Source organism: Balaenoptera ricei, chromosome 2 (assembly GCF_028023285.1).
Source record: "Balaenoptera ricei isolate mBalRic1 chromosome 2, mBalRic1.hap2, whole genome shotgun sequence".
Classification (NCBI taxonomy): Eukaryota; Metazoa; Chordata; class Mammalia; order Artiodactyla; family Balaenopteridae; genus Balaenoptera; species Balaenoptera ricei.
This window is the reverse complement of record NC_082640.1, coordinates 59,087,208-59,110,540: the sequence shown is the minus strand read 5'-3', so window position 1 is coordinate 59,110,540 and position 23,333 is coordinate 59,087,208. Positions and strand designations below refer to the sequence as shown.

At 46.6% G+C, this 23,333-nt stretch overlaps 1 protein-coding gene across 6 annotated transcripts in view; it reads left to right on the top strand.

The window, feature by feature from the left end:
- The window catches only part of TBC1D2B (TBC1 domain family member 2B), an 87,519-nt gene that overhangs the window by 4,632 nt on the left and 59,554 nt on the right, over window positions 1-23,333 (top strand). For all 6 annotated transcript variants that reach the window (XR_009500756.1, XR_009500757.1, XM_059912649.1 and 3 more), the window contains exon 2: window positions 16,053-16,206. Coding sequence is in view for 4 of the 6 variants with exons in the window: in XM_059912649.1 (XP_059768632.1) it covers window positions 16,053-16,206 (154 nt within the window). In the remaining 2 variants the exon portion in view is untranslated. The remainder of the gene's footprint in view (window positions 1-16,052; window positions 16,207-23,333) is intronic.

Sequence of the window (23,333 nt, the reverse complement as noted above, 5' to 3'; positions counted from 1 at the left end):
GGTAGTGTGGCCTCCACACTGTTTCCTGCTCAGGAGGCCCCAAGCACTGCTGTTTGCATCCTTGCCCTCCCAGAACAGCACCTGCACAAAGTAGGTGCCCAGGCAGACGTTTGTTGAACGAATGAGTAGAAGGTCGTTACCCAGTAGGCACTGGTTTTGGTGTGAGCTCCAACCCTTTAGAAGTGATCAGCCAGAATTCTCAAATGTATTAAATGACATTCTCACCACATGTCATGGAGGTGCCTGCCATTCAAGGAATGCCCAGTAAATATGACAGGCATCAGGGGTTCAAAAGAGGGATTACCATCGGTCCTTAATTTTCAGGTCTCTTGTATTTCATGCCCACAGTCTTGACTCTGAGGACACTGTTGTAGCAGTGGGTGAATGTTTCATGTAAAAGACCATGTAGTAAATATCTTAGGTCTTGCACCAGTGCCATCTCTGTGACTGCTCCGCTCTGCTGTTATAGTACAGAAACAACTGTAGACTGAGTGTAGCTGTGTTCCCATAATTTTTTGTTTATGGATTCTGGAATTTGAATTTCATGTAAGTTTCACACGTCACAAAATACTGTTCTTTTGGGTTTTTTTTTTTCAGCCATCTGAAAACATAGAGACCATTCTTGGCTTGTAGCTGTGTAAAAATAGGCAGTAGGCTGGATATGGCCCTCAGGCTGTAGTTCCCTGGCTCTGGTGTTTTAGGAAGGCCTGGACACTTCTCATTCATTCTGTCACTTACCCATTCTGTGTGCTTAGGCACTGGGGGTATAGACTGAACAAGGTGAACACAGTGCCTGTCCTTGGGGAGCTTTCTGTGTAGCCCAGAGACAGACGTTAATAAAAACAAACCAACACCAACCAGTGCTGGGAAGTTTAAAAGGAAAGAGATGGGATGCATGTATAATAGGGGGTCCTAATTTAGTTTGGAAGGAGGAGGGCTAGGGAAGACTTCCTGAGGAAGTGACATTTGAGCTGAGGCATAAAGGGCACATTGGTGTTGACTGGAGAAATGGAGAGGGGAATAGAGTGTTCTAGGGAGAGGAAATGGCAGGCGCAGAGCCCCTTAGGTGTGTAGGGGACTCAAGGAATGCCCGATGGCAGCTGGGGTGGAGGGGAGGGCCTTGGGGCCCGAGGTGTAGGAATCAACAAAGAATTCTCAGCAGGGCTTAACAAATAGTTGGGTTTTTTTTTTTTTTCCTCCCAAACTGATGGTTGGGTTATATCCAGTATTTTCATCTAATTATGTTGGAGGATTGTCTTGTCTTGTGTTTTAAGAGTTGAAATATTAATATGTTACCCACTGGAAAACAGGTTTTAAAGTTGATAAATGCAGAGTTGAAGATCTTGTGGTCCATTGCCTCTTAAGCACCATTGTTTCTGAGCAGGGGTTGCTGGCTCGGGGGCTGTGTGGCTACAGCCTGCCCCACCCCTCTCGGTGGACTGCCTTTCCCAAAGCATTCCTCATGGCCACCTTCCCTGACTTCGCTCATGTCCCACTTGCTTTGCTCATATGCGTGTTACCAGTTTTCTTCCCCTTTGGAGGAAACCGTTGCTTGAGAAATGGAGGGAGGGGTCTCATGCATTCAGGGTTGAGACGTGAACACCAGCTCTCCCATCTCACTGAGGCTTCTGAGGGGTGGACGGCTCTCCTTGTTCAGGTGCCTGCATCCATCATCAGCCTTCCCATCTCTGGGCAGAACAAAATATAGATAATAACCCTCTTTCCAAAGAAAGAAAAGAACCCCATTGTTGTAGAAATGACTCTCCGGTTGGTGGAGTGGAAGGGGTTTTGATTAGGAATTTTCAGTTCTTTTAGAGATTTATGTAGTAGGGTCTTAATGACATTTGAGTGGGTGTTTAGCTACATCCCGGCAGGCCCAGTCCTCAGTGGATTTTGTTCACTTTCACAGAGTGAATGCAATATGGAATGGTGAATTAGGAAGTAGTGATGCTTCTAACTAGTGTTCTGCTAACTACTCTTCTTGGGAACTCGGTGAAGTGAACGTGCCGGGCACATGTATGTGCGAGGCCTTCAGGGGCAGGAGGCTGAGGTGGTCCCTGGAGAGGCTGCAGGTTTCGTGATCACCCAATAAACAGTAGCTCACCAAGCTGCACAGGAAACCCCGAATGGACGGATTCAGGGTGGTGTTGCTCCCTAAAATGGGTCTAGTCCTGTTCCGGTTTTTGAGCATCTGATGCCGTGTCCTACTAGAGCCCAACTCCCTGCGGGCAGAGTTTTGTCCCTGGTTCACCGCTTCAGCCTTAATGCTTAGCAGAGTGTCAGGCACGGATTATATGCTCTGTATATACTGGGTAGCCGAATGAATACTTCATACCCTCATGTCCTCTTGGGGTGGGTGTATGGTATGCTCTTCTTGCACGTTCAGAAGGAGATTTGCAGTGTCCATTTCTTTCTTTAGCAAATATATTTGAGCACCCACCATGTTGTAAGCATTATGCGTTTTCTGTATATACAGCAGTGAAAATTTTCCATTCATTTCAGAAACTACAGTGTTAAGACTTTAAAAATAGATTAGCGCCTGATAGCTTTGAAAAAAACTTTGGAGAGAAACCATTTTTGTCTGTAGTGTTCAGAGTTGGGAGTAAATATCAAATGTCTGCAAGTTTTTTGATCCTGAGGGAGGTCTGGCATCTTTCCATAGTAAATAAAGAGGGGGGCAGGGAATCCTGAATGTAAAGTACTGATTTGGATATCACCCAGAGCCAGAAATCTGTGGTTTGTACAATAATTTCTGTGGGCATTGTGGAATTGGGAAGATCTGTATGACTGATCACCAAGAAGAGCTCCCTGGAGAAATGGGCTGGGGAGTTGGTCAGGTTTTGGTATAATTGTATAGCTGTTCAAAGGTTTAGTTCCTTTAGGATCAACAAGAAGTGTTCCCAGTCTGATGGGAATCAGCATCTTTTTCATGAGTTTGCATGCTTGGCCATTGCTTAACTTCTTCTGACTGATTGTGTGGGAAAACTGGAATCTGGGGGAGAAGGGGACATTCAGGAGCTGAGATCCTTTGGCCTCCTCTCTGGCCCTTTCCAGGGCCAGCCGTCCTGGAAAGAGCAGACTTCCTTTGAGCAGTCTGCCCTCAGGCGAGAACTTGTCTGGGCGTCGGATGGCAGGCCTGGCGGTGGACTGGAGGCGGACAGGCCAGTGTTATCAGAGATGTTGATCTTGGATTACAGGAATTATTTCTAGGCAGCGAGCCCAGTTTTCATTTCCCTTTCCAGCTCTGTGATGTCCAGGGGAGACTGTGCTTGCAGAGAAGGAGCCTGTGTTTGGAAATCTGATGCAGCCAGCCAGCTGTTCACCTAACAGTCTTGGTTGGGCAAGGCCGTGATGGACATCTAGCGGGAGTCAGGTGTTGCCTCTGGCCTCTCAGAGCTGTCCTGTTCTGGGGTGTCATTAGGGCATTGTCATCAAGTGGCTCTGTGAGGTGGAGGAAGTCATTTGGTGTTTTTGTTCCAAGGGTCACTGTCCCTGAGTCAGAACTGATGAGAGCCTCAGATGAGCCCGCCCTGCCCCTTGTGTGATAGAGTGAGAAACAAGAGTCCCACAGCTAGTTAGCGGCAGCTCTGGCACTAAAACCTCCCCCAGACACCTGAGTGATATTTAGCCATTTTAAACCCAGCAGTTTGACGCTATTTGCCATCTTACTCCCTTAGTAGGAAATTAGGCTTATTCTTGTTTTTAGTTGTTGTACACAGATTCTGAAATTGTACATTTACCTCTTTGGTGCTGCAGCATAGATGTAAGATGTTCAAGTCACATGAAGATTGGAAATTAACGGTATAGATGATAAACTTCCAGTGGGGGTTGATTGATTATAGACGTTAGTGGTGTTTCCCTGGCAGGACTAGACCTGCACATCCCTGTTCAGGAGCCTTCTCTTTGGAGGTGTGCAGAGGAAAACTGACACTTGGTGTGATTTCTCTTGCTGCTCTATAAGCCATGCCCTCTAGCTTCAGAAGTGAAGCAGTTTTGGGGCTTCCCTGGTGGCGCACTGGTTAAGAATCCGCCTGCCAATGCAGGGGACACGGGTTCGAGCCCTGGTCCTGGAAGATCCCGTGTGCCGCGGAGCAGCTAAGCCCATGTGCCACAACTACTGAGCCTGTGCTCTAGAGCTCGCGAGCCACAACTGCTGAAGCCCGCGTGCCTAGAGCCTGTGCTCTGCAACAAGAGAAGCCACCGCAATGAGAAGCCCGCGTAGAGTAGCCCCTGCTCGCCACAACTAGAGAAAAGCCCGCGCGCAGCAACGAAGACCCAACGCAGCCAAAAATAAATAAATTAAATAAATAAATTAAAAAAAAAAAAAAAGAAGTGAACCAGTTTTTTAAGCTTCACAGTTTACACAGCTCTCTCACATATACTATCCCAGAGGTAACATGATGATAAGGCTATCTTTCATTTCTGTCCTTTAAAGGGAAGCATCTCCTTGAGAATTGTGGTTCTCAGATTGGTGTGGGGAAGGAGCCTCCTGGGATCCTGTTAACATGCAGGTTGTGGGGTTCCCCCCTAGAGATTCTCGTTCGGTTGGTAGGCCAGGGTGGACCTCAGGAATCTGCATCCTTATCCATTGTGCCGACCTTTCTGCTGCATACCTTTGTGGTCCTCTCTTTGAGAAACACCACTCTCCACCAGATCATGAATAACTGCTCTCTTTGACTGTGAAGTAAAGACTGGCCCTATTTGAGGATGGTTTTCTAAGCAGACTAGAAATAACTAAACTGCGTGGGTGGAGACCAGTGAAGTGTGAGCCATTTATCCTTAGGTTGACACTCTGTGGTTTATATCTGCTACCTTCTTTGCATTCTGAGTTTCTGTGCTCCAGAGCAATGGTTTGGGGCCTGTGACTCCCTCCTCGCAATGGCCCTGAAGTTTCTGTCTCCCGAGCTGATCACTCAGTCACTGGCACAGCACCACATGCCAGTGTTCCTTCAGGGCCGTTCAGAGGGAAGCTCCTGGAGGGCGATAGTGTTCGCTTGCCATCCTTAGGGTGATTTTGGGAGAGTGAGTTTTAATGATTACCACCACCAAACAGCTGATAAGGACTTTTAGAGCCCCCAGCTTTTCACCCAGAGAGGGGTGAATAACCGATTGATATAGGAGAACCATCTGGCACTTTCTGGAGGTACCAGCTCTATCTTAAAAGACTGTTAGAAATCAACATGCTTCCCAAACACTCCTGTAAATTCACTGAAAGGTTAGGCAGATTTCTGGTACCAGGCTCCCATGTTCCTCCTAATCTCTGATGGGCGGTGCCTGGGAATCTGCCCCTCCCAAACCCCAGTTCATAAAACTTCATATTAAGTCAGTCATTCCTGTGTCCTACTTTTAAGTTAAAAAACCATCAAGCCAGAACATTGCAGTGTTGCATGGTGTGTGGAAGCCATCGCAGACAGAGGTGGCGTGGGGCTCTCCACCAGTCTGCTGGCTGTTGCTGCAGGAGTTTTTATTTATCCTGAGCTCATAAAACCCTGGCGCTCTCTTTATTGTGCAATGGCAGAGCTGATAGGGAGACATAGGAATGTAGCCCTGTGGTCACTCGGAGGCCGCGTGCTCCCCTTCCCTCTGAAACAGAAAGCGTTTTGACAGGCTTCCACACTTCCTGCAGGGAAGAGCAGGCCCAGAGAGTGGCCTTGGCCTTGCCCTTGCCTTGGTGAGATCTGTCATCTAGGCCAGGCCCCTCACAAGCCCAGTTCTCTTTATTGCCCTCTTTTCTAGAACACGCATTTGCTTGTCTTTGTTCTGTTTGGAGTCTTCTCCTCGTCCCTTGCCCTTAGTTTGTAATCTCCATTAAATTGTTAGAGATGGGTTTAAGGAGTGGCTGATCTCTCAAGGTGTTTGCTTTTTAAAAGAAGACGCTTGAGTATCAGAGAGGGCAAAACTCCTCAGACTGCTGCCTCCCAGAATGGGTGAGAAGTGGGGCACCTTTCCGAGGAGAGGCTGCCCCCCACTGCCAACCGTCCAGGTAAAGTGACGGCGGGGGAGGTCTAGGTTCTTGCTCAGCCTTTGAAAAGGATTTAGATGAGAATTCATGTAATTATTTTGCAAAATAAGTTATATGAAAATGCTGACTTCAGGATAGCCATTCAAAAAGACAAATAAGAACGTATCGTGTTCGTTAGAGGAATGGAGGTCTGTACGATTGCACTCCATTTTCCGAGGAGCCAGGAGATCCAGTATTATTTCCCTTCTCAGCATCTGTCACTGGGCTGAAACAGAAGATTTCAAAACTTTCCCAAGGAAAAATTACTTTTTTTTTCATTGGTACTGGGCCAGATCCCTTGAGATTGTTTCCAGGCGCATGGTTTTGAAATGTTCAGAAGAATATTTGGAACCTAAAGTTATTTATCAGATATGGGGTTGTAGTCTGTTTTTCATCTGAGTTTTGTTTTGTATTATCAGGCTGTTTACAATGTTCTTGTGCTTTTTATTGCTTATGGAAGAATTACCTTGGAAATCCAGATATCCTTCTTTCTTTGTTTGGCCACGCCTTGGGGCTTGTGGTATCTTAGTTCCGTGACCAGGAATTGAACCCAGGCTACAGCAGTGAAAGCACCGAGTCTTAACCACTGAACTGCCAGGGAATCCCCCAGATATCCTTCTTTAGATTTAAGAAATGAAAATTCCTTCATTATGAACAGGCATTGCATCCTTTTAAGATATGACTGAGTCAAACTATGCATGCAGTTTAAATTGCTTTCTATGACGTGTGCAAACTTAGCCCATCTGTATTCTCTTCTTGTGGCTCTCTCGTGACCTTTGGTTATTCTGTTCTTCTGGCTTATAAACATGGTAGGCACTGACACTTTGGGGAGGAGCCCAGAGTTCACACCCTAAGTGGGTGACTGAAGTGCTCTGTCATCACCATATAGCATGATTGGTTCTGTAAGGGATGTCGGATGGCCTCATAGATGGGATGTTTGAACTGGGTCTTGAGGGGTGAGTAGGCGTTTGCAAATGGGTTTAATTAGTGCAGTAGGAGGAGGGGTCGTTGAAGCTGAACTGGCTTCTGTGTGCCTGTTGTGTGGGCAAAAGGCTATAGTCCTGTGGAGTGTGGGTCAGTGTAGGCCAGGTGACCATGCCAAATTGCCCAGCACTTAGAAGCCACCAGAGAGTTTTAAGCATGGGATAAATGTGACTTAGGTGACTATGTGTAAGAAGGGGGTTTGGGGAGGGGCGACTGAGGACAGCAAGACCAGTTAGGACGCTCTTGCAGAGGCCTGAGGTTGATGAACCAGGACAGTGTCAGGGAGCGGGAATCTGAGAGACTGACAAAGGGATTCTTCGGGCTTGGAGACCTGGTGATCCTGTTATGCTGGAGAACGGTTCCTCTCTTCTCTACATTTGTTTATGTGTGGTCTTATTATTGCTCACTGCAGTCTATTTTTAAAGAAATGTCTTTAGAGAAGAATTGTGGCTCAGAGCATCCGGTGGGAGCACCTTATAGCCAATTGATGGTCATACTCTCTCCAACCCAGTGAAGCTGTGCTGAGCCCCCCTTCGATGTCCTGAGGACCTTCTGTACTGTCAAAAAGACCAGCCTCTGATGTGGGAGTTGTCCTTGCCCATGAAGCCAACACACTTTAAGTTGAACTTGGCTGTTGGTTGGGGTCATCAACATTTCAGTATCTGAGCAAGACCATAGAGGAACTTCTGATTCCTGCTGACATGCTGAGAGGATGGATTTTGTCTTGGACGTGCGCTTCTCCGTCTTCCCATTAATAGCAAGGAACACAGACCCAGGTTTGAATTTTGATGTGCCAACTGGCTGTGAGATCTTGGGTGATCATGGTAATATGGATGGTTGACGCCTAATGAGTGTGCCAGGCACTGTTTTGAGCTTAACACGCATTAACTCATTTAATCCTCATAACAACATCACATGAAGTAGGTTCCTGTTATTCACATTTTGCCAATGAGAAGTCCGAGACGCATTAAGTAACTTGCCTAATACAGCTAGCAGATGGCAGAGCTGTGATTTGAACTCAGTTAGGCTCCAGAGTCCAAGTAGGTAATACTTTGGGAAAGTAGATGATACTATCTTGTGAGATTGTTATGAGCTTTAAATGGTAGCATGTATAAAGTGTTTAGCACAATGTCTGGCACATAGTAATTGTTTACTTAATGGTATCTAATATTATTACTAATATGCACGTATACATTATGAAATAGTCTATATAATTTTATTCCATTTTTGTAAAGAAAATTGCTACAAGTATTTATGGATAGAAAAGTATCTGAAAGGATGTACTCCAAAGTGCTGATTGAAGTTATTACTGGGGATGTGGTTATGTTCATTTTATTTTCTTTGTTTTTCTGCATTTTTCAGATTTTCCACAGCAAACATGGGTTATTATTATTATCGAAATAAAAGTCTAAAATATGTTGTTGGGTTTTGTTTTTGTTTTTTGTTTGTTTTTTTAAAGCTGAATAGGAGCTCCCAGGCAAATAGGAGCTCCCTAAGTGCTGGCAGAGTGAGGTGCCTCTGCAAAGCTATGGAACTCCACACTATGTTTAGCGACTTAGAATTTGTTTGGTCTTTTTCTCAGTTTGTCTTTTAATTTTGTTTATGGTGGTTTTGGACACACATCCAGATATTTTTCTCTGCTGTCTTTCTTTTTGGGTTGAGACAGGCTTTTACATTCCAAGAGAATAGAAATGTTACAGCAGAGACTTTTTCCCTTTGTGTTGCTGGGGTAAATAATCAACGCAGTGAAAATCAATGCCTCCCTGCCCCTCCTCAGCCTGGAGTCAGCTCCCTAGAGTTGCCCGTGCGAGAAGCAGCTCTGTGGCTTACAGTCTGAAGATCTGCCCTTCGAGCCTTCAATTTGGGGCTCAGTCCTGAAAAAGCGTTGGTTTTCCTGTCCACAGCATCAGGACGCACAGGGCATTTGTTGTCACAGGGCATTCGTCGTGGCCGTTGATTGCACTTCAGTGTGAACTGTTCAGGAGATCTCTGCACAGACCTTCCGTGTGAAGTGCTGCTATGCCGATGGTTGGATGTAAAGTCAGATCATCCCTTGTGTACCTTTAAAATTTGGCAGAAATCTACGCAACTGTTGTTACAAGATGCAGAAAGAGACAGAAACTTAATTTTTTTTTTTTTTTTTAAAGAAATTCACGTTCTTTTATTTATTTATTTATTTATTTATTTATTTATTTATTTATGACTGTGTTGAGTCTTCGTTTCTGTGCGAGGGCTTCCTCCAGCTGCGGCAAGTGGGGACCACTCTTCATCGCGGTGCGCGGGCCTCTCACCATCGCGGCCTCTCTTGTTGCGGAGCACAGGCTCCAGACGCGCAGGCTCAGCAATTGTGGCTCACGGGCCCAATTGCTCCGTGGCATGTGGGATCTTCCCAGACCAGGGCTCGAACCCGCATCCCCTGCATTGGCAGGCAGACTCTCAACCACTGCGCCACCAGGGAAGCCCCAGAAACTTAATTTTAATTTACATAGGCATCTTCTACTAATTTAAATGGTTTTTATTTTACATTCCAATCTTGAATCAATTTTGAATTTATTTTCTTTTATATTGTGACCTAGGTTTCACACCTAGGTCGTAATTCATAATACTTTTATTTCTTTCCAAATTTTTAGCCAGTTGTCCTAATGTCATTGTTTAATAATTAATAATTTTCCCACTGATTTGATTTGAAATGCTACATAAGTATTTTATATCTATTTAGCCCTGTATTTTGATCCTCTGAGAGTAGAATGCTGGTTTCATTATTGTGGCTTTATAATATGCTTACTTATTTGGTAGGGCAAAGCCTCATGCCTCATTTACTTTTTCAGAATTCTCAAAGGTTAAACTTCAGATGAATTTTATAATTTCTTTCCCATGCTTTGAAGAACTTTTTAGAATTTTGGCTGGATTTTTTTTTAAGTTTCTATAATGCATACAGATTTCTTAAATGTATACCTATGCATTTTGTGTTTTGTTTGTAATTGTGAACATGTTTCTAACTGTCTGTTGCTGGTATGAAGGAAACGTTTGCTCATTGGGAGGGTCTGAGAGCCGAAAATTGACCAGGTCTCACCCAGTTCTGTACCCCTAGTGTTGACTGCTGCATTGGCCTAACTCAGGCTCTTAATAAATATTTGCCAAGTGAATGAACAAACATTTCTATGTATATGGTGTTCCTCCTTTTTCTTCTTTTGGATTACTTTAGATAGATTCCCAGGAATGGAGTTTTTGGTTAAAGGAAATGAGCATTATTATAGCTTCTAAAATGTGCTGAGTCTTTTTAGATGGAGATTCTTTACCAAAGGGCTGGAGACCCAGGGGATAAGAGTGCTTGGGTCAGTTGGTGGTACAGTGAGAATGTAGTTAGGAGATGAGGCCTGACTCCCTGTGTGTGCTGCAAGATTGTGGCTCCAGCCCCCATCCCCAGTAATGCACTTGCCTGCAAGAGTGGGCCCTTAATAAATGTGTGTTGAGATGAATTAACTTTACTGTGGAACTTTTCTGAGCACCAAGGAAAGAACTGGTGTTGGAGAGAGGGAAGTCCCTGGGGCCCAAGAGAAGAGACAGGTGTCTGGGGCCCATCTCCCCAAGAGTGGACTTGTTTTGGGCTACTAGAGGTCTGGGTGCAAAGGCTTGTGGGAACAGCTGGAGTATCACATGGTTCTTCTCAGCCAGCTTTCAGGGACTGAATTCCACCTCAAGCTGGACGAGGCATGGTCTGGTTTCCATTCTCTGAACTGGCACCTCACGTCATGGTGCCTAAATGCAGCAGATGTCTGTCATATCAGGACTGTGCCCACCCAGTCCTTGTCTGCCCCCAGCTCCCCAGGACATTCGTGCAGCTGTGTAGGGGACAACCAGAATGGCTTTCCAAGATGTTTGGCATGGTCTCTCATGTTGGGATTTGGTGCCATATTTGAACTATAATTTTAGCAGTTTTGAGGCAGTAGCAGTAGCTGAACATAGGAAAGAATGAGTCAGATATATGAATGCTTAACTGCATTCCAGTCACTTGCTACGCATCTTGGGCCATATTGAGGCCAGCAGGTTTTGCCTTTGTCTTGAAAGAACTTAGACTAGTGAAGAACGCACACTGCCATGGGAAGCTGTCCTGGGCTACATGGTGCTGTGAGTTCCCCATTCCGAGGACGGAAAGAGCACGCAGGTCAGGGAAACCTTATTTGGGTTTTGAAGAATGAGTAGGAGTTGGAGAGAATGGTGTCATGGGAGACTCAGGATATGGTCCCGGTGAGACTTCAGACAGTAGATGCTGACACTGACCTGTTGGATGCCTGCCTGGCATCGGCTCTTACTGTCTGCTGAGCTGTGAAGCTTTGCCTCGTCTCTGCTCCTTCCAGCATGATTGGAATGTCTGTCTGGCTTTCCAGAATGTGGGACTAAAGCATTTAAAATGGTGATTTGGGGTAGGGTGGGGCAGATATTGATTCTCTCTGGGTTATGCTGGTGGTGGTGATAAGCTTCAGCACTGACTGGCTCATTTGTCACCAGCCGGGCTGCAGCTCAGTGGAGCGAGCCCTGGTGACAGACTCCTTGAGGTGCTGTCTGTGAAGCCAGATCACTCGAGGGTCCTTGCCTTCCTTTGGGAGGGGGCAGTGAAGACACTGAAACTGTGAGCCATCAGCCAGACCAGCCAGACCCATTCTTCGGGGTCCCCAAATAATGTTGGCATCTCCATGGACATTAACAGAGCATGGGGTGGTTGGAGATGTGGAGGTACCTAGTTAAAGAAGAAAGTTATTTGAGTCATAAAGTCCTTTGGGAGGTGAATAATGTTGGCTGCCCCACACTCTCAAGAACCCCATGCCCTTGGTCATCCCCAAGGCCGTTTCCCATCCGCTGGGTTTCCCACCTAGCCAGATCTCCCACCAACCTTGGCTCTCAAAATGAAATTTGTTTGCCATCATGATCTAGACCAGCACTGTTCAATAAAGACAATGTGAATCAGTTATATACTTAAAAAAAAAAAATTATTTATTTATTTTTGGCTACATTGGGTCTTCGTTGCTGCGCACGGACTTTCTCTAGTTGCGGTGAGCGGGGCCTACTCTTCGTTGCGGTGCGCGGGCTTCTCATTGCGGTGGCTTCTTTTGTTGCAGAGCACGGGCTCTAGGGTGCACGGGCTTCAGTAGTTGTGGTACGCAGGCTTAGTAGTTGTGGCACGTGGGCTCAGTAGTTGTGGCTCGTGGGCTTAGTTGCTCTGCGGCATGTGGGATCTTCCCAGACCAGGGCTCAAACCTGTGTCCCCTGCACTGGCAGGCGGATTCTTAACCACTGTGCCACCAGGGAAGTCCCGCCAGTTATATACTTACAAGTTTTCAGATACCCACATTAAACAGGTAAAATTAATTTTATAATTTTTTAAAAAAATTTTTATTTATTTATATTTATTTTTGGCTGTGTTGGGTCTTCGTTTCTGTACGAGGGCTTTCTCTAGTTGCGGCAAGCGGGGGCCACTCTTCATCGTGGTGCGTGGGCTTCTCACTGTCACGGCCTCTCTTGTTGCGGAGCACAGGCTCCAGACACACAGGCTCAGTAGTTGTGGCTCACGAGCCTAGTTGCTCCGCGGCATGTGGGATCTTCCCAGACCAGGGCTCGAACCCGTGTCCCCTGCATTAGCAGGCAGATTCTCAACCACTGCGCCACCAGGGAAGCCCCCTAAAATTAATTTTAATAAATAGATTTTATTTAACCCACTGTGTCTATAATATCTCATCATGTGGTAGTAGCCGTATTTCACGTGCTCACGAGCCATGTGTGGCTAGCGGCTACTGTGTTTGGATGGGGCAGATCTAGACTAACTTTACCTGGCTAACTAACCAAGACTGGGGCAATGAAGAGACTAGTTTGTGATTCTACATATAATTAAGACTGAACAGGCCAAATCTCTGTTCAGTCTCTGTTTAAAAGACATCAAATGGGAAACACAGAGGCTTTGTGGATCGCTGCTGATTGTGCTGTTCTACTTTTAATCCTGTGCCGTCTCGTCTAGTGGGTCTCAGCTCCCTGAGGGAAGGGCCTCTGGGGGCTTCTCCGCCTCCTTGATCATAGCACATGCCCTGGAGCCATGTGCCCCCAACAGCCTTTCACAGCTGCTTGGGGATTGAATTCGAGATGCTTTTAGTGGTTGCTAGATTTTTTTTTTTTTAAAGGAAATGAACCCCAGTTAATCATTGTCTCGAGGTAGTTTTGCCTGCCTTGTTGACCAGATTTCTGTAACATGAATAATATGTCAGACATTGAGAGCATGTGATCTAAAAGTTTTTTTGCCCGAGGAATTTAGTGAGAGATGATTAAGAGGTTACTAACTGTTCCTCAGTCAGAATTTAAGACTCAGAGATTTAAAGGGAAAAGGCTTTCTTGTAACAAGCAGCTTTCTCATGGTGTTTGCATTGCAGGAAACAGCTAGAGAGGTTAGTGATGGATCTGACACAGTATGGTCTTCTCCCTGGGATGGGGATGGGGATGGGCTCCAGGCAGGGGAGCTGGTGGGAGGACCAGTACACACGCACACATGTGCACACACATGCACCCACTGTCAAAACACACACTTTCGCCTAAGCTGGGGGTCGGGAGACTAGGGGCTCAGTATGGACTCTGTGAAAGGAGGGAGGAGGAGGGATTAGGTGGGCTTTGGGTTCTGATTTGGCTGTCTCCCAACCCCTTACTCTTCCAGCCACTCTCTCCCCTCCTCTGGGAATGCTGGGGTCTCTTATCCTGCCTCGGAGCCAGGCTGAGCCCCCAGTGTCCACCCTGCAACCAAACTGCCACTCAGACGCCAGCTGCGCTTTAGGGCTCCTGGGCCTGAGCGAATCTCCTCTTCTACCTGAACCCTGCTTCCCCCCTCCCCCACCCCCTTTCCAAGAGCAATGACTTTGTCTCATCTCATCATTGCCCTGCCAAGAATCCAGGAAGGCACTCGAGTCCTCGAGTCCCTTTGGGCGTGGTCCCTGCTTATCCCAGCCCCGCCCCCCTCCACCCCCCTTCCAGCCTCCCCTTGCCTGTGCTGTCTTGCCTCTGGGCCTTTGCACATACTCTTATCTCTGCCTGGAGCTTCTTTTTTGTCTTGTCCTTCTGGCCACCGGCTGCTTTCCCTTTAAGACCAAGCTTCTCCATCATTTTATGATTACTTGTTCATTCATTTCTTCACTTATTTATTCAACAAATATGCATCTGGCACTGAGCTGGATGTTAGAAAAATGGAGACATCTCAGAGTTTATGTTTATTGGAGAAGACTGTGAACCTTTTGAATCCACAGGTAGCAGTTTTCCTAAACTTTCAGTACCTGACCCTTGCCCCATCTCCTCTGCACCCTCCAGTCACAACAGCCCCACCTCACCCACTCTGACCTCTGTCATAGCACTTAACACACTCTTGAAACTACTGATTTATTTTTCCTATCTTTCTCACAAGCCCTGATTCCAGGTTCCTGATAGATAAATATTGATAGTAAATGTCGGTTGAATGTATGGATGAAATGATGGCTTGGCTGATAGTTGGAGGGATTTTCTGTAAGATACCCAGAGATCATGTAGTGAATGGTTTTCCTTACCAGGGCTGTGCCTGCAAGTGTCACTAAAAAGACTCCAGGTTGTAGCAAGAGCACTTTGCTTGTGGACAGTAGAGGTTTGGTCTCTGGCTTGTTACTTGCTCTCGGGCCTACAGAGCAGTTTTCCAGATTGCCTCTGACCCTGGGGTAGAATTTATAGGTGCTGAAACCACTGTGTCTGATGTCTATACACCTTACTGGATGCCACTGGTTCCCATAATCATGCCATGGCATCCTTCTCCTTGGGACTCCTTTTGGGGGGCAGCCTGGAGACCTGTGACCCACACCTGCCATCTAGTTTGTTTGTTTATAGCTAGGTTCATTGTTTTGTGTTCCCTCTGTATCTTGATTGATTTTTTTTTTTTTAGTGTTTATAGTGAAATTCACTCTTTGTGGTATATAGTTCTTTGAGTTTGGACAGATGCGTAGAATCATGTATCTACCCCCACAGTCATGGTGCAGAATAGGTTGATTACCCCAAAATCCGCTTGTGCTGCCCCTTTGTAGTCAGCTACTCCCTTCACCCAAGCCCTGGAAACCACAGGTTTGTCTTCTGTCCCTATAATTTGGCCTTTTTAAGAATGTCACATAAATGGAATTGTATAGCCTTTTGGGACTGGCTTCTTTCACATACGCATGTAATATTCATCCACGTTGTGTGAATCAATCGTTTGCTCCTTTTAATGATGAATAGTATTTCATGGTACGGATGTGCCACAGTTTATCTGTTCACCAGATGAAGGACATTTGGCTTGTTTTCACTTTTTGGCGATTATGAATAAAGCCTCTGAACATTTGCATGCAGGCTTTTTTGTGAATGTATATTTTTATTCCTCTTCGTTGAATACCTAGGAGTGGGGTTGCTGGGTCACTTGGTAAGTGTATGTTTATAAGGAACTGCCAAACCGTTTTCCAAAGAGCTGCACCATTTTACATTCCCACCAGCAATGAATGAAAGTTCCAGTTGCTCTATATCCTTTCCAGCCTTTGGTATTATCAATTTTAAAAAACTTTAGCCATTGTAATAGATGTCCTCTCTAGTTTTTAATCTGCAGTTTTCTTTGCTCACTCTCCCGGTTGCTGACAGGATCTAAATACCATTATTTGATTTGATTTGGCAGGGATGTTATCCATACCCATGTGAGATTTGACTTCTTAAGAGAATTTATAGGTGCTCAGAGTGAAAGGGCACTGGGGATATCAAGCCTTCCTAAAACCTTTTGAGGAAAATGTTATATTGTATCATTCTGTAATTTTAGAATTTAAAAAGATTTCTTATTATTAGGGTTAAATTCTTTATGTAAAAATTGCTATTTTCTTGACCAATTGTAGTGAACAAAAGTTACTAATCTTGAAATTGAAATTTCTTTGACCTGTTCTTCTTAACTCTCCCTTTCATGTGGCAAGGTGTCCAGTCTGTCCTCACAAAGCATAATTATTTTTTTAAGCTCTCTATGTTATTGGTGGCCATAACACTTTTTCCCCTTCCTTCTTTTTAGGCCCCTAATCGTCAACTCATGACTTACTGGTTACAAGAGCTTCAGCAGAAGAGATGGGAATATTGCAACAGTCTCGACATGGTAAAGTGGGACAGCAGGACCTCCCCGACTCCAGGGGATTTTTCTAAGGGTCTTGTGGCCAGAGACAACACAGGTAGGTCAGAAAGGGAGGGCACCTGTGTCAGTGCTTTGTGTATCGCCGTTTGACGTAGCAAGTCAGCTTAGCAGAGGAATTGAGAATGAAAATAATGGTGATGATCCCTTATAAATGGGCTGCATCCCATAGTTATTGAGGGCTTCTGTGTCCATGTACAGAATTGTATTCAAGCCCAATGACAACCTCAGGAGTAAGGCAAGGCTGGTGCTAAGCATCCTAAAGAGACGGTACGGCTGAGGGCAGTGGGTAGTGAGTTGTGGTGCTGAAGTCCAGTCTGACTCCAGGACCAGCCTGCTCTCTACCCTGTCTGAAGGTGAAGCACCCACACCCGCAGCCCTGTGCACAGATATGTGTGCACACTGGGAAGATGTTCTCAAAGCACTCACTGTGATTCAGTGATGCTTCTTGGGAAGATTTTAACTATCAGACACTAATTCCATTTTATCCTGGATCTGTGGTATTTCCATAACTCATGCTGATCCCGGGCCGATTGCAGTATGGAGATGATGTGGTTTTATATTTGAATATCAAAAATTAAAACCCTGTGATCTTCTCATGACTGTCTGGTGGTGCTGAGCCTTGTTAACTGAAAGAACAGGACTATGGTTATACACAGACCATCCCCCGACCCAGCCCCTGCAGGGACTGCTGAGGTGGGGCTGTATTTGTGGTCCCTCCCTTCACACAGGGAGAAGAGCAGGCCCAGAGAAACCTGACCCCTGGGCCTTGAAGTAAGGCATGAAAAGGCCAGGCCATCACACCAGCATTTCTTAAGGATTGAAGGAGCTCATATTGGAATTTAGCCAGCATGGGCTAGTTCTCATGCCTATAAAGAGGTGTGGTCCAAGCTTTGTAACACCTGCGGGACCTTTGCTCAGGAAAACACAGGCTACAGTCAAGCTCGCTGTAAATGAAAGGTGGCATTGGCACGTGTGCAGCCAACTTGTTTTGGAAACAAACGCCTTCTTGGACTTCTTAAATTATTTTTTTCCTCCAAATCCCTGTTTTCCTGCCAGCCTTGTTTTTACCAATCAGCAGGTTAACCCTCTGGTCAGTGAGAAATTACTGTGTGTACTTCATTCCTCTTCCTATGCTGTGCTATGAGAGTTCTCAGGTCATTTTCATGGATGTCTTAACCCTAATGATAGCAGGAGCTGAGAGGATGCCTCCAGTTTCAAGCCAAAACCCCCTCTATGTTTAATTTCTACTTCTGCTCATTGATGACTGAGTTATTTAAAAAACCACTATTATAGTGCTTTTGATCAAAAGAAGCTCTATAACTCAGTATCAGTCACTGGAACGACTGGAAGCCCTGCAGGGAAACCAGCAGTATTCATGGTGGTCGCTAGTGCCTCTGGCACAGACGGTACTCACCTTGCCTCTGTGCCTTCTTTCTGAGGACACCAAGCACTTCTCTCTAAGGGAGACTCAGGCGTTACACCGAGAGGAGGACCAAAGGAACGAAGCCCTGTGGTCTCTTTATAACACGCATCCTTCCTTCTTTTAAGCCAAAGTGCTGAGGCTAGGGAGCCGGTAAAAACACCTGCAGCCCGCATTTGGTTCTCTGCATTTGGTTCTCTGCATTGGGTTCTCTGCATTTGGTTCTCTGCATTTGGTTCTCTGCATTTGGTTTTGGGACTCTAGCATGGGAATTTGGAGTTGGCACCCTCTGGTGTTTACTCATTCATTCAGCAAGTAGATGCCTGTGATGGGCTTGGATCTCCCCCCCTCACAGAGTTTCTAGTCAAGCAGAGTGAAGAAAAAGTGAGATCACATGAGAGGGAAGGTACAGGGTACCAAGGGCCATGAATGGGTTGAGCACAGCTTTGGGGTGGGTGGGTACACTCTCTGAGATCTGAGGATGACCAGGAGTCAGGCCAGGTAAGGGGAGCGCAGTGCCCTCCAGGAGCTAGAAGGAGGGTGTGGCCAGAGGGGGAAGGCAGTGAGCTGAGCCTGGAGGCACACCCAGGGCCAGGGTGGGAAGGGCCTGGACCTCTGGGCTTGGGGTTTTGGACTCTCCTAAGAGCAGTGGAATGCCCTTGAAGATTTTATGTGCAGAAACGACTGTAATTTTGAACTTCTGCCGATTTTTATATAGCTTCTAAGAACAAATAATGAAACTTTGGACGACCAGGCAATTTGCAAGACTATAATTATTCAGGAAGTCAGAAAGTCTAAAGGAGGAAGACAAGAAGAAAAGGCTAGATTTTAGTCACCCTCCTTTTTTATCATTATTTTAGATAAAGATTGGTTAAAAGATAAAATGAGTTAAGGTATGTGGTGGTGCTCTGTCATGTCTCTGAAGCCATGCTTGTAGTTATCTGCTCTGTTTATCCTAAATCTTGCTAACTCTAGCTAGGATTGAAGACAAATGTTTTTATTACTCTGATTTACATTAAAAAATAAAACTTTTCCTACTGTCCTCTCCTTGTTACCCAGTTTTTGGTAACATTTTCATTTGTTGTCTAATAGGTGTCACCCATCAGTACCCTCCTAGCACCGACATTCAACATGGGGAAAGATATAGGGAATTAACGTTTGACAGGCAGTTGTATCTTGGAAGGCAGCTCTGTCTGGTGGAAGGATCCCTGTGGGCCTGGGTTTGAGTCTTGGCTCTGATATTTACTATTTGTCAGACTCTGAGTGAGTCATTTTCTCTCCAGTAAAGGGTAGCAAACTGCAGCCTGTGGAAATGAAGTTTTATCAGAATAAAGCACCACTCATTTATTTGCATATTGTCTTTGGCTGCTTTTGCACACCAGTGGTAGAGTTGAATAGTTGTCACAGAGACCATTTGGCTCACCAGTCTAAAATATCTACTACTATCTGGGCCTTTAAGAAGAAGTTTGCTGACCCTTGCTGTAATGTCTTGAGCGTACCTCTCTTTTTGAGCCTCAGTTTCTTTATCCGTAAAATGGAGATTGTTCATTCAGTCTTTCACTCCAGACATTCTTGTATTTAGACATTGTGCCAGTGCCTGGGATGTAAAGACAAATAAGTCATGGGTCATGTTCTCAAGGAGTGTGTGGTCTAGTGAGGGACCCAGACAGGTAAAGAGGCCTGCACAATGCAGTCTGGTAAGCACAGGGCCAGAGGTGAGCACAAGAAGCTTACCTGCGTGTGGGTGTTGGAGGGTAGGGTGTTGGTGGTGTCTGAGAAGGCTTCCTGGACTAGGAGAGGGCTGAACTGAGTCCTGAAGAGCTGGCCTTGTGAAGCAGGCAAAGGAAAGACCTGGAGACCCTAGAGACCAGGGCCTGACTCGAAGGTAGAGTGTGTGGACAGGAGTGACACAGAGAAAGTTGGATGGATGATCAGGGACCAGACCTGGAAGGGCTTATAAGATAAGCAAAGGCACGGCCAATGATAGGGTTGGATATGCATTTGAGATGATTAACCATGGCCGAGTGGGTGAGAATGGATTCCTTGGCAGGACAAGAGGAAGGGAGACCAGTTAGAAGGCTGGTTGAGCCTAGAAATCATAGTATCCTTGAGTAGGGTTGCAGCAGAGAAGATGGAAAAAAGTGGGCAGAGTTGGGAGATTGTATGGTGGGAGAACTGGTGGATTAAAAGGTGAGATTAGCTTTGAGGGAGAGGGAAGGCAGAGGGTGCCATCCAGGTCCCAGGCCCAGGCAGTTGGCTGGATGGGATTGGAAGGAATACTAACAACAACCTTGTCCCCCACCCGTCCCCATCCCGCCAGTAGTTCTGTTTTGAGGGTCAGATGGGAAACTGCATTGTTAAGTGTAAAGTGTCAAGTGTATTATATATACACATGTGTACATACATATATGGTATTATCATTTTGAATCGGTTAGGATTATGTTCAGCCGCAATTAACAGGAAACCTAATAGGGACTTACAAATAGAGATTTATTTGTCTCATGATGGCAGTTCATAGCTGGCGAAGCTCCTCCCCAGTGCCATTGAGGGACCCATTCTGTTCTCCAGCCTTAGAGTATTAGCTTCCCTCATGCTAGCTGCCTTTGGGAGTGGTACCTATATCAAAAAGGAGAAAGCTTTCCCAAAAACTCTTGCTTTATGCCTTATTAACTAGAACTGTGTCATGGGGACTCTGGAATGGAGTTTGAGACCAGTGTTTTAGCTGAGCATGTGGCCACCATCAAAACCAGGGTCTGTAAGGAAGAGCTAGAATGGGTATTGGATAGGCAGCTGGCAGTGTCACATAATTGCCTACATTAAATTTGTTTTCAAGAGTTCATGTTTCTAGAGTAAGAATCTGTTCATCTGTGTGACTGAAATTTGCAGCTTTACATTAGTCAATCAAGTATTAGAAAGTGAGATGACTTTGTTTTATCTGATCTGTCTGCCTTCCATCTGCAGCCTGGCCTCTGAAAGTATGCCACGCCTCAGACACCACTCTGCTAGTCTTCAGTGTTTGGATAGATAAAGACCTAGTTTCAACACAAAGGAATAATTTGCAAAGATAAAATCAAGAGTCTGCAGTCCTTCATAGCTGTTGGGAATGAGGCAGCCAGAACCCAAAGGAGGCTTGTAGCGAGCTAACAGCCTCATTACAAGCCGTGTGTCCAGCACGTTCTGTTTACTTCATTTCCCATGTAAACTAATAGGCAACCAAGTCAGGGATAACACGACTTTGTTTTTTTAAGACTTCCTGTGAGTTCAGGAGTACAGAAGCCCTCACCATCACAGGAGGAAAATGGTGCAGCGAAGATGGTTTGAGGGATGAGCACAGCTTTCCTTCTCTGAAGCAGCCTGAGAGTAACTGCCGGCCTCTCGGCTTGTGTGGGAGCAGGGGGAGGGGAAGGGAAGTGGCTGCTCGTGCCAGTCCTCCCCCAGTTTGAGCCGCGCCCTCTGTGCCAGTGCTGGAACTGGTGGGAGGGAAACCGTAGGGTGGGACGCAGGCCCCACATTAGCAAAGCCACAGGAATTCCATGGAATCGTTTCATGTCACAGTTCCCTAAAGTCATCAAAGAAGCTGTGCTTCTATGTTATCCTGTTTGTAAAGCACTACAGAATGCCATGTGTTGTTTTAAAGTGTAAGTCACGGTGATTATCAGCCTTGTAGCTGAGAGGCAGCCTGATCTAGTGCAGAAAGCTTATGGAACGAAGGGCACACACCGTTTCCCCCTCTGGGAGCAAGATGCTGTCTGATTCCTTCTGGATTGAGGGTTCCGTGATTCCTAGCATCAGGCTGTGAAAGGGAGGGAGACGATGAGCAGGGTTAGGTTCCAGCAGTGTCGCTGGGGGAGTCGGGGGGAACCTCCTGAAGAAGATCCGGAGGAGACGGTCCGTGGTGGGCTGGAGTGTGGTGCCTGTGGAGGCAGGCTGGGCCTGGCTCTGGGTGCGATGTGGCGCAGTGAACGGGCGGTGTGCTGGGGTACCGAGCCGGCTGCAGGAGTGCAGGGTGGTGGGAGAGGGCAAGAGAGGGAAGCCCTGGAGTCAGGTGTGCTCCCCACCCCTAATGCAGGGGGTCTCTCAGAGGCGAGGTGGCAGGAGAGGGGCAGTCAGGAGGGATGATGAGCGTAGTTCCTTAGAGAACGACGGGGCCCTGCTGCCTCCTGCCTGATTTCCTCAGCCTCCAGAAGGCCCTCCCTGCCGCACAATGGCAGTCGTTTATTCATTCCTTCAACCATTTTACCAGTATTTACTGAGTCCCTCCTCTGTGGCTGCTGTTGGGTACGCAGCTGTTAGCAAATCAGGCTGGGGGCCAGGTCTCACAAGATTTACGTCCTTGGTGAGGCACGGGAGAGAGCAGACGGATGCGTGATTAACCAGACACGTGGGCTGGCCCACTGGGGACGCTCAGACCCGGTGGCTTGCTGCCTCTTCCTTTCGGGGTTAGATGCACGCTGTGCCCTTACTTGGAAGATAACTGTACTGCTGACCACGCCTTCACAATCTGGGTTAAACTCACTTTGATAAAGGAAAAAAAGCTTTTTCAGGTTAACCCCACTCTGAGTGTCCTCCACCAGCTCCCAGTGGGGACTTGCAGGCTCTCTTTTGCGGTATCTTTGACACACATGGCAATGGCCTTTTCCCAGTGCTTTTCCCTCCTTTCTTGGAGGATGCTGCATCTTGGGCACCCTGTTCTGCCCTCTGCGAACAGGAGCTAGGAGCCGGAGAGGAGGGAAGACTCACGGAGGTGTCCAGATGTGAGCAGGAGCCTCCCGCTGTGGGTCCCACAGGGCCCCTGGTGTTAGAATGCGTTCAGTGGGAAGGACTCCTGGAGATCTGGGAATGGCCACGCCAGAATGATAGAGGCTGTGCTGGAATCAGAACCCAGGAAATCTGTAGTCTAAAAGTTGCTCAGAGGTGTCATTTAGGCATTGGGAAATGTTCAGAAATAACAGAGAAGGTCTGAACACCAAAACTCTTCAAGCACAGACTTTCTCTCCCCACTGCAGCTGCAAGATAAAGCACATGTTCGTGAATCCAACCCATCCTCTTAAGGGTTTCAAGGAAATACTGCCCTGTCCTAGTTTGTGTCCTTCTTGAGGCGGTTCCCTGAATGCTAATGTTAGGACACGTATTGAGGGGAAGCCAGCAGCTCCGCTTTTAATTAAGGAAATCTCACGTGGTCTTTTAACAACCAAAAACCAGACAAAACAATATAGCTAAAACTGGGAAATGGCTTCTTTTTCACGTCAAATGATGACTTTTAGAAGCGGTTGGTTTTGCCAACATCCTCCCTGGCCTCTGGTCCCTTTTCTGCACCCCACCCCCAGGGCCTGAGTTCCTCAGGGACCATTTCCAGTGTGGGCCCAGGGCTGCTGCCAGGCCTGGGCGTCCTGGTAACAGGTGCTTGGCTATGCGAGAGCGCTTGACAGTCTCACCCGCAGAGGGGCCGCTCCTCACCTTGCTGCCAACCCACACAGGAAGAAGGGGCTGGACCCTGCTCGAAACAGAAACAGATGCAGTGCGCTGTGTTTATTTCCTGGTTTGGTTTAGAGTTGTAATGCTTTGCCTGTGAGGGGTCTGCGAAAGACCAGCCTCCGGGAAGCCTGGGTGTCGGCTTTACCTTTGTCTGAAATAGAGGCGGTGCACCCGTGTGCCCAATGACCGACACACACTCACAGATGTCGGGTGCCTGCCTCTACCCGGTAAGTCACTGCACCCGCCATGAGGCTGTTGTCACTGCAGGA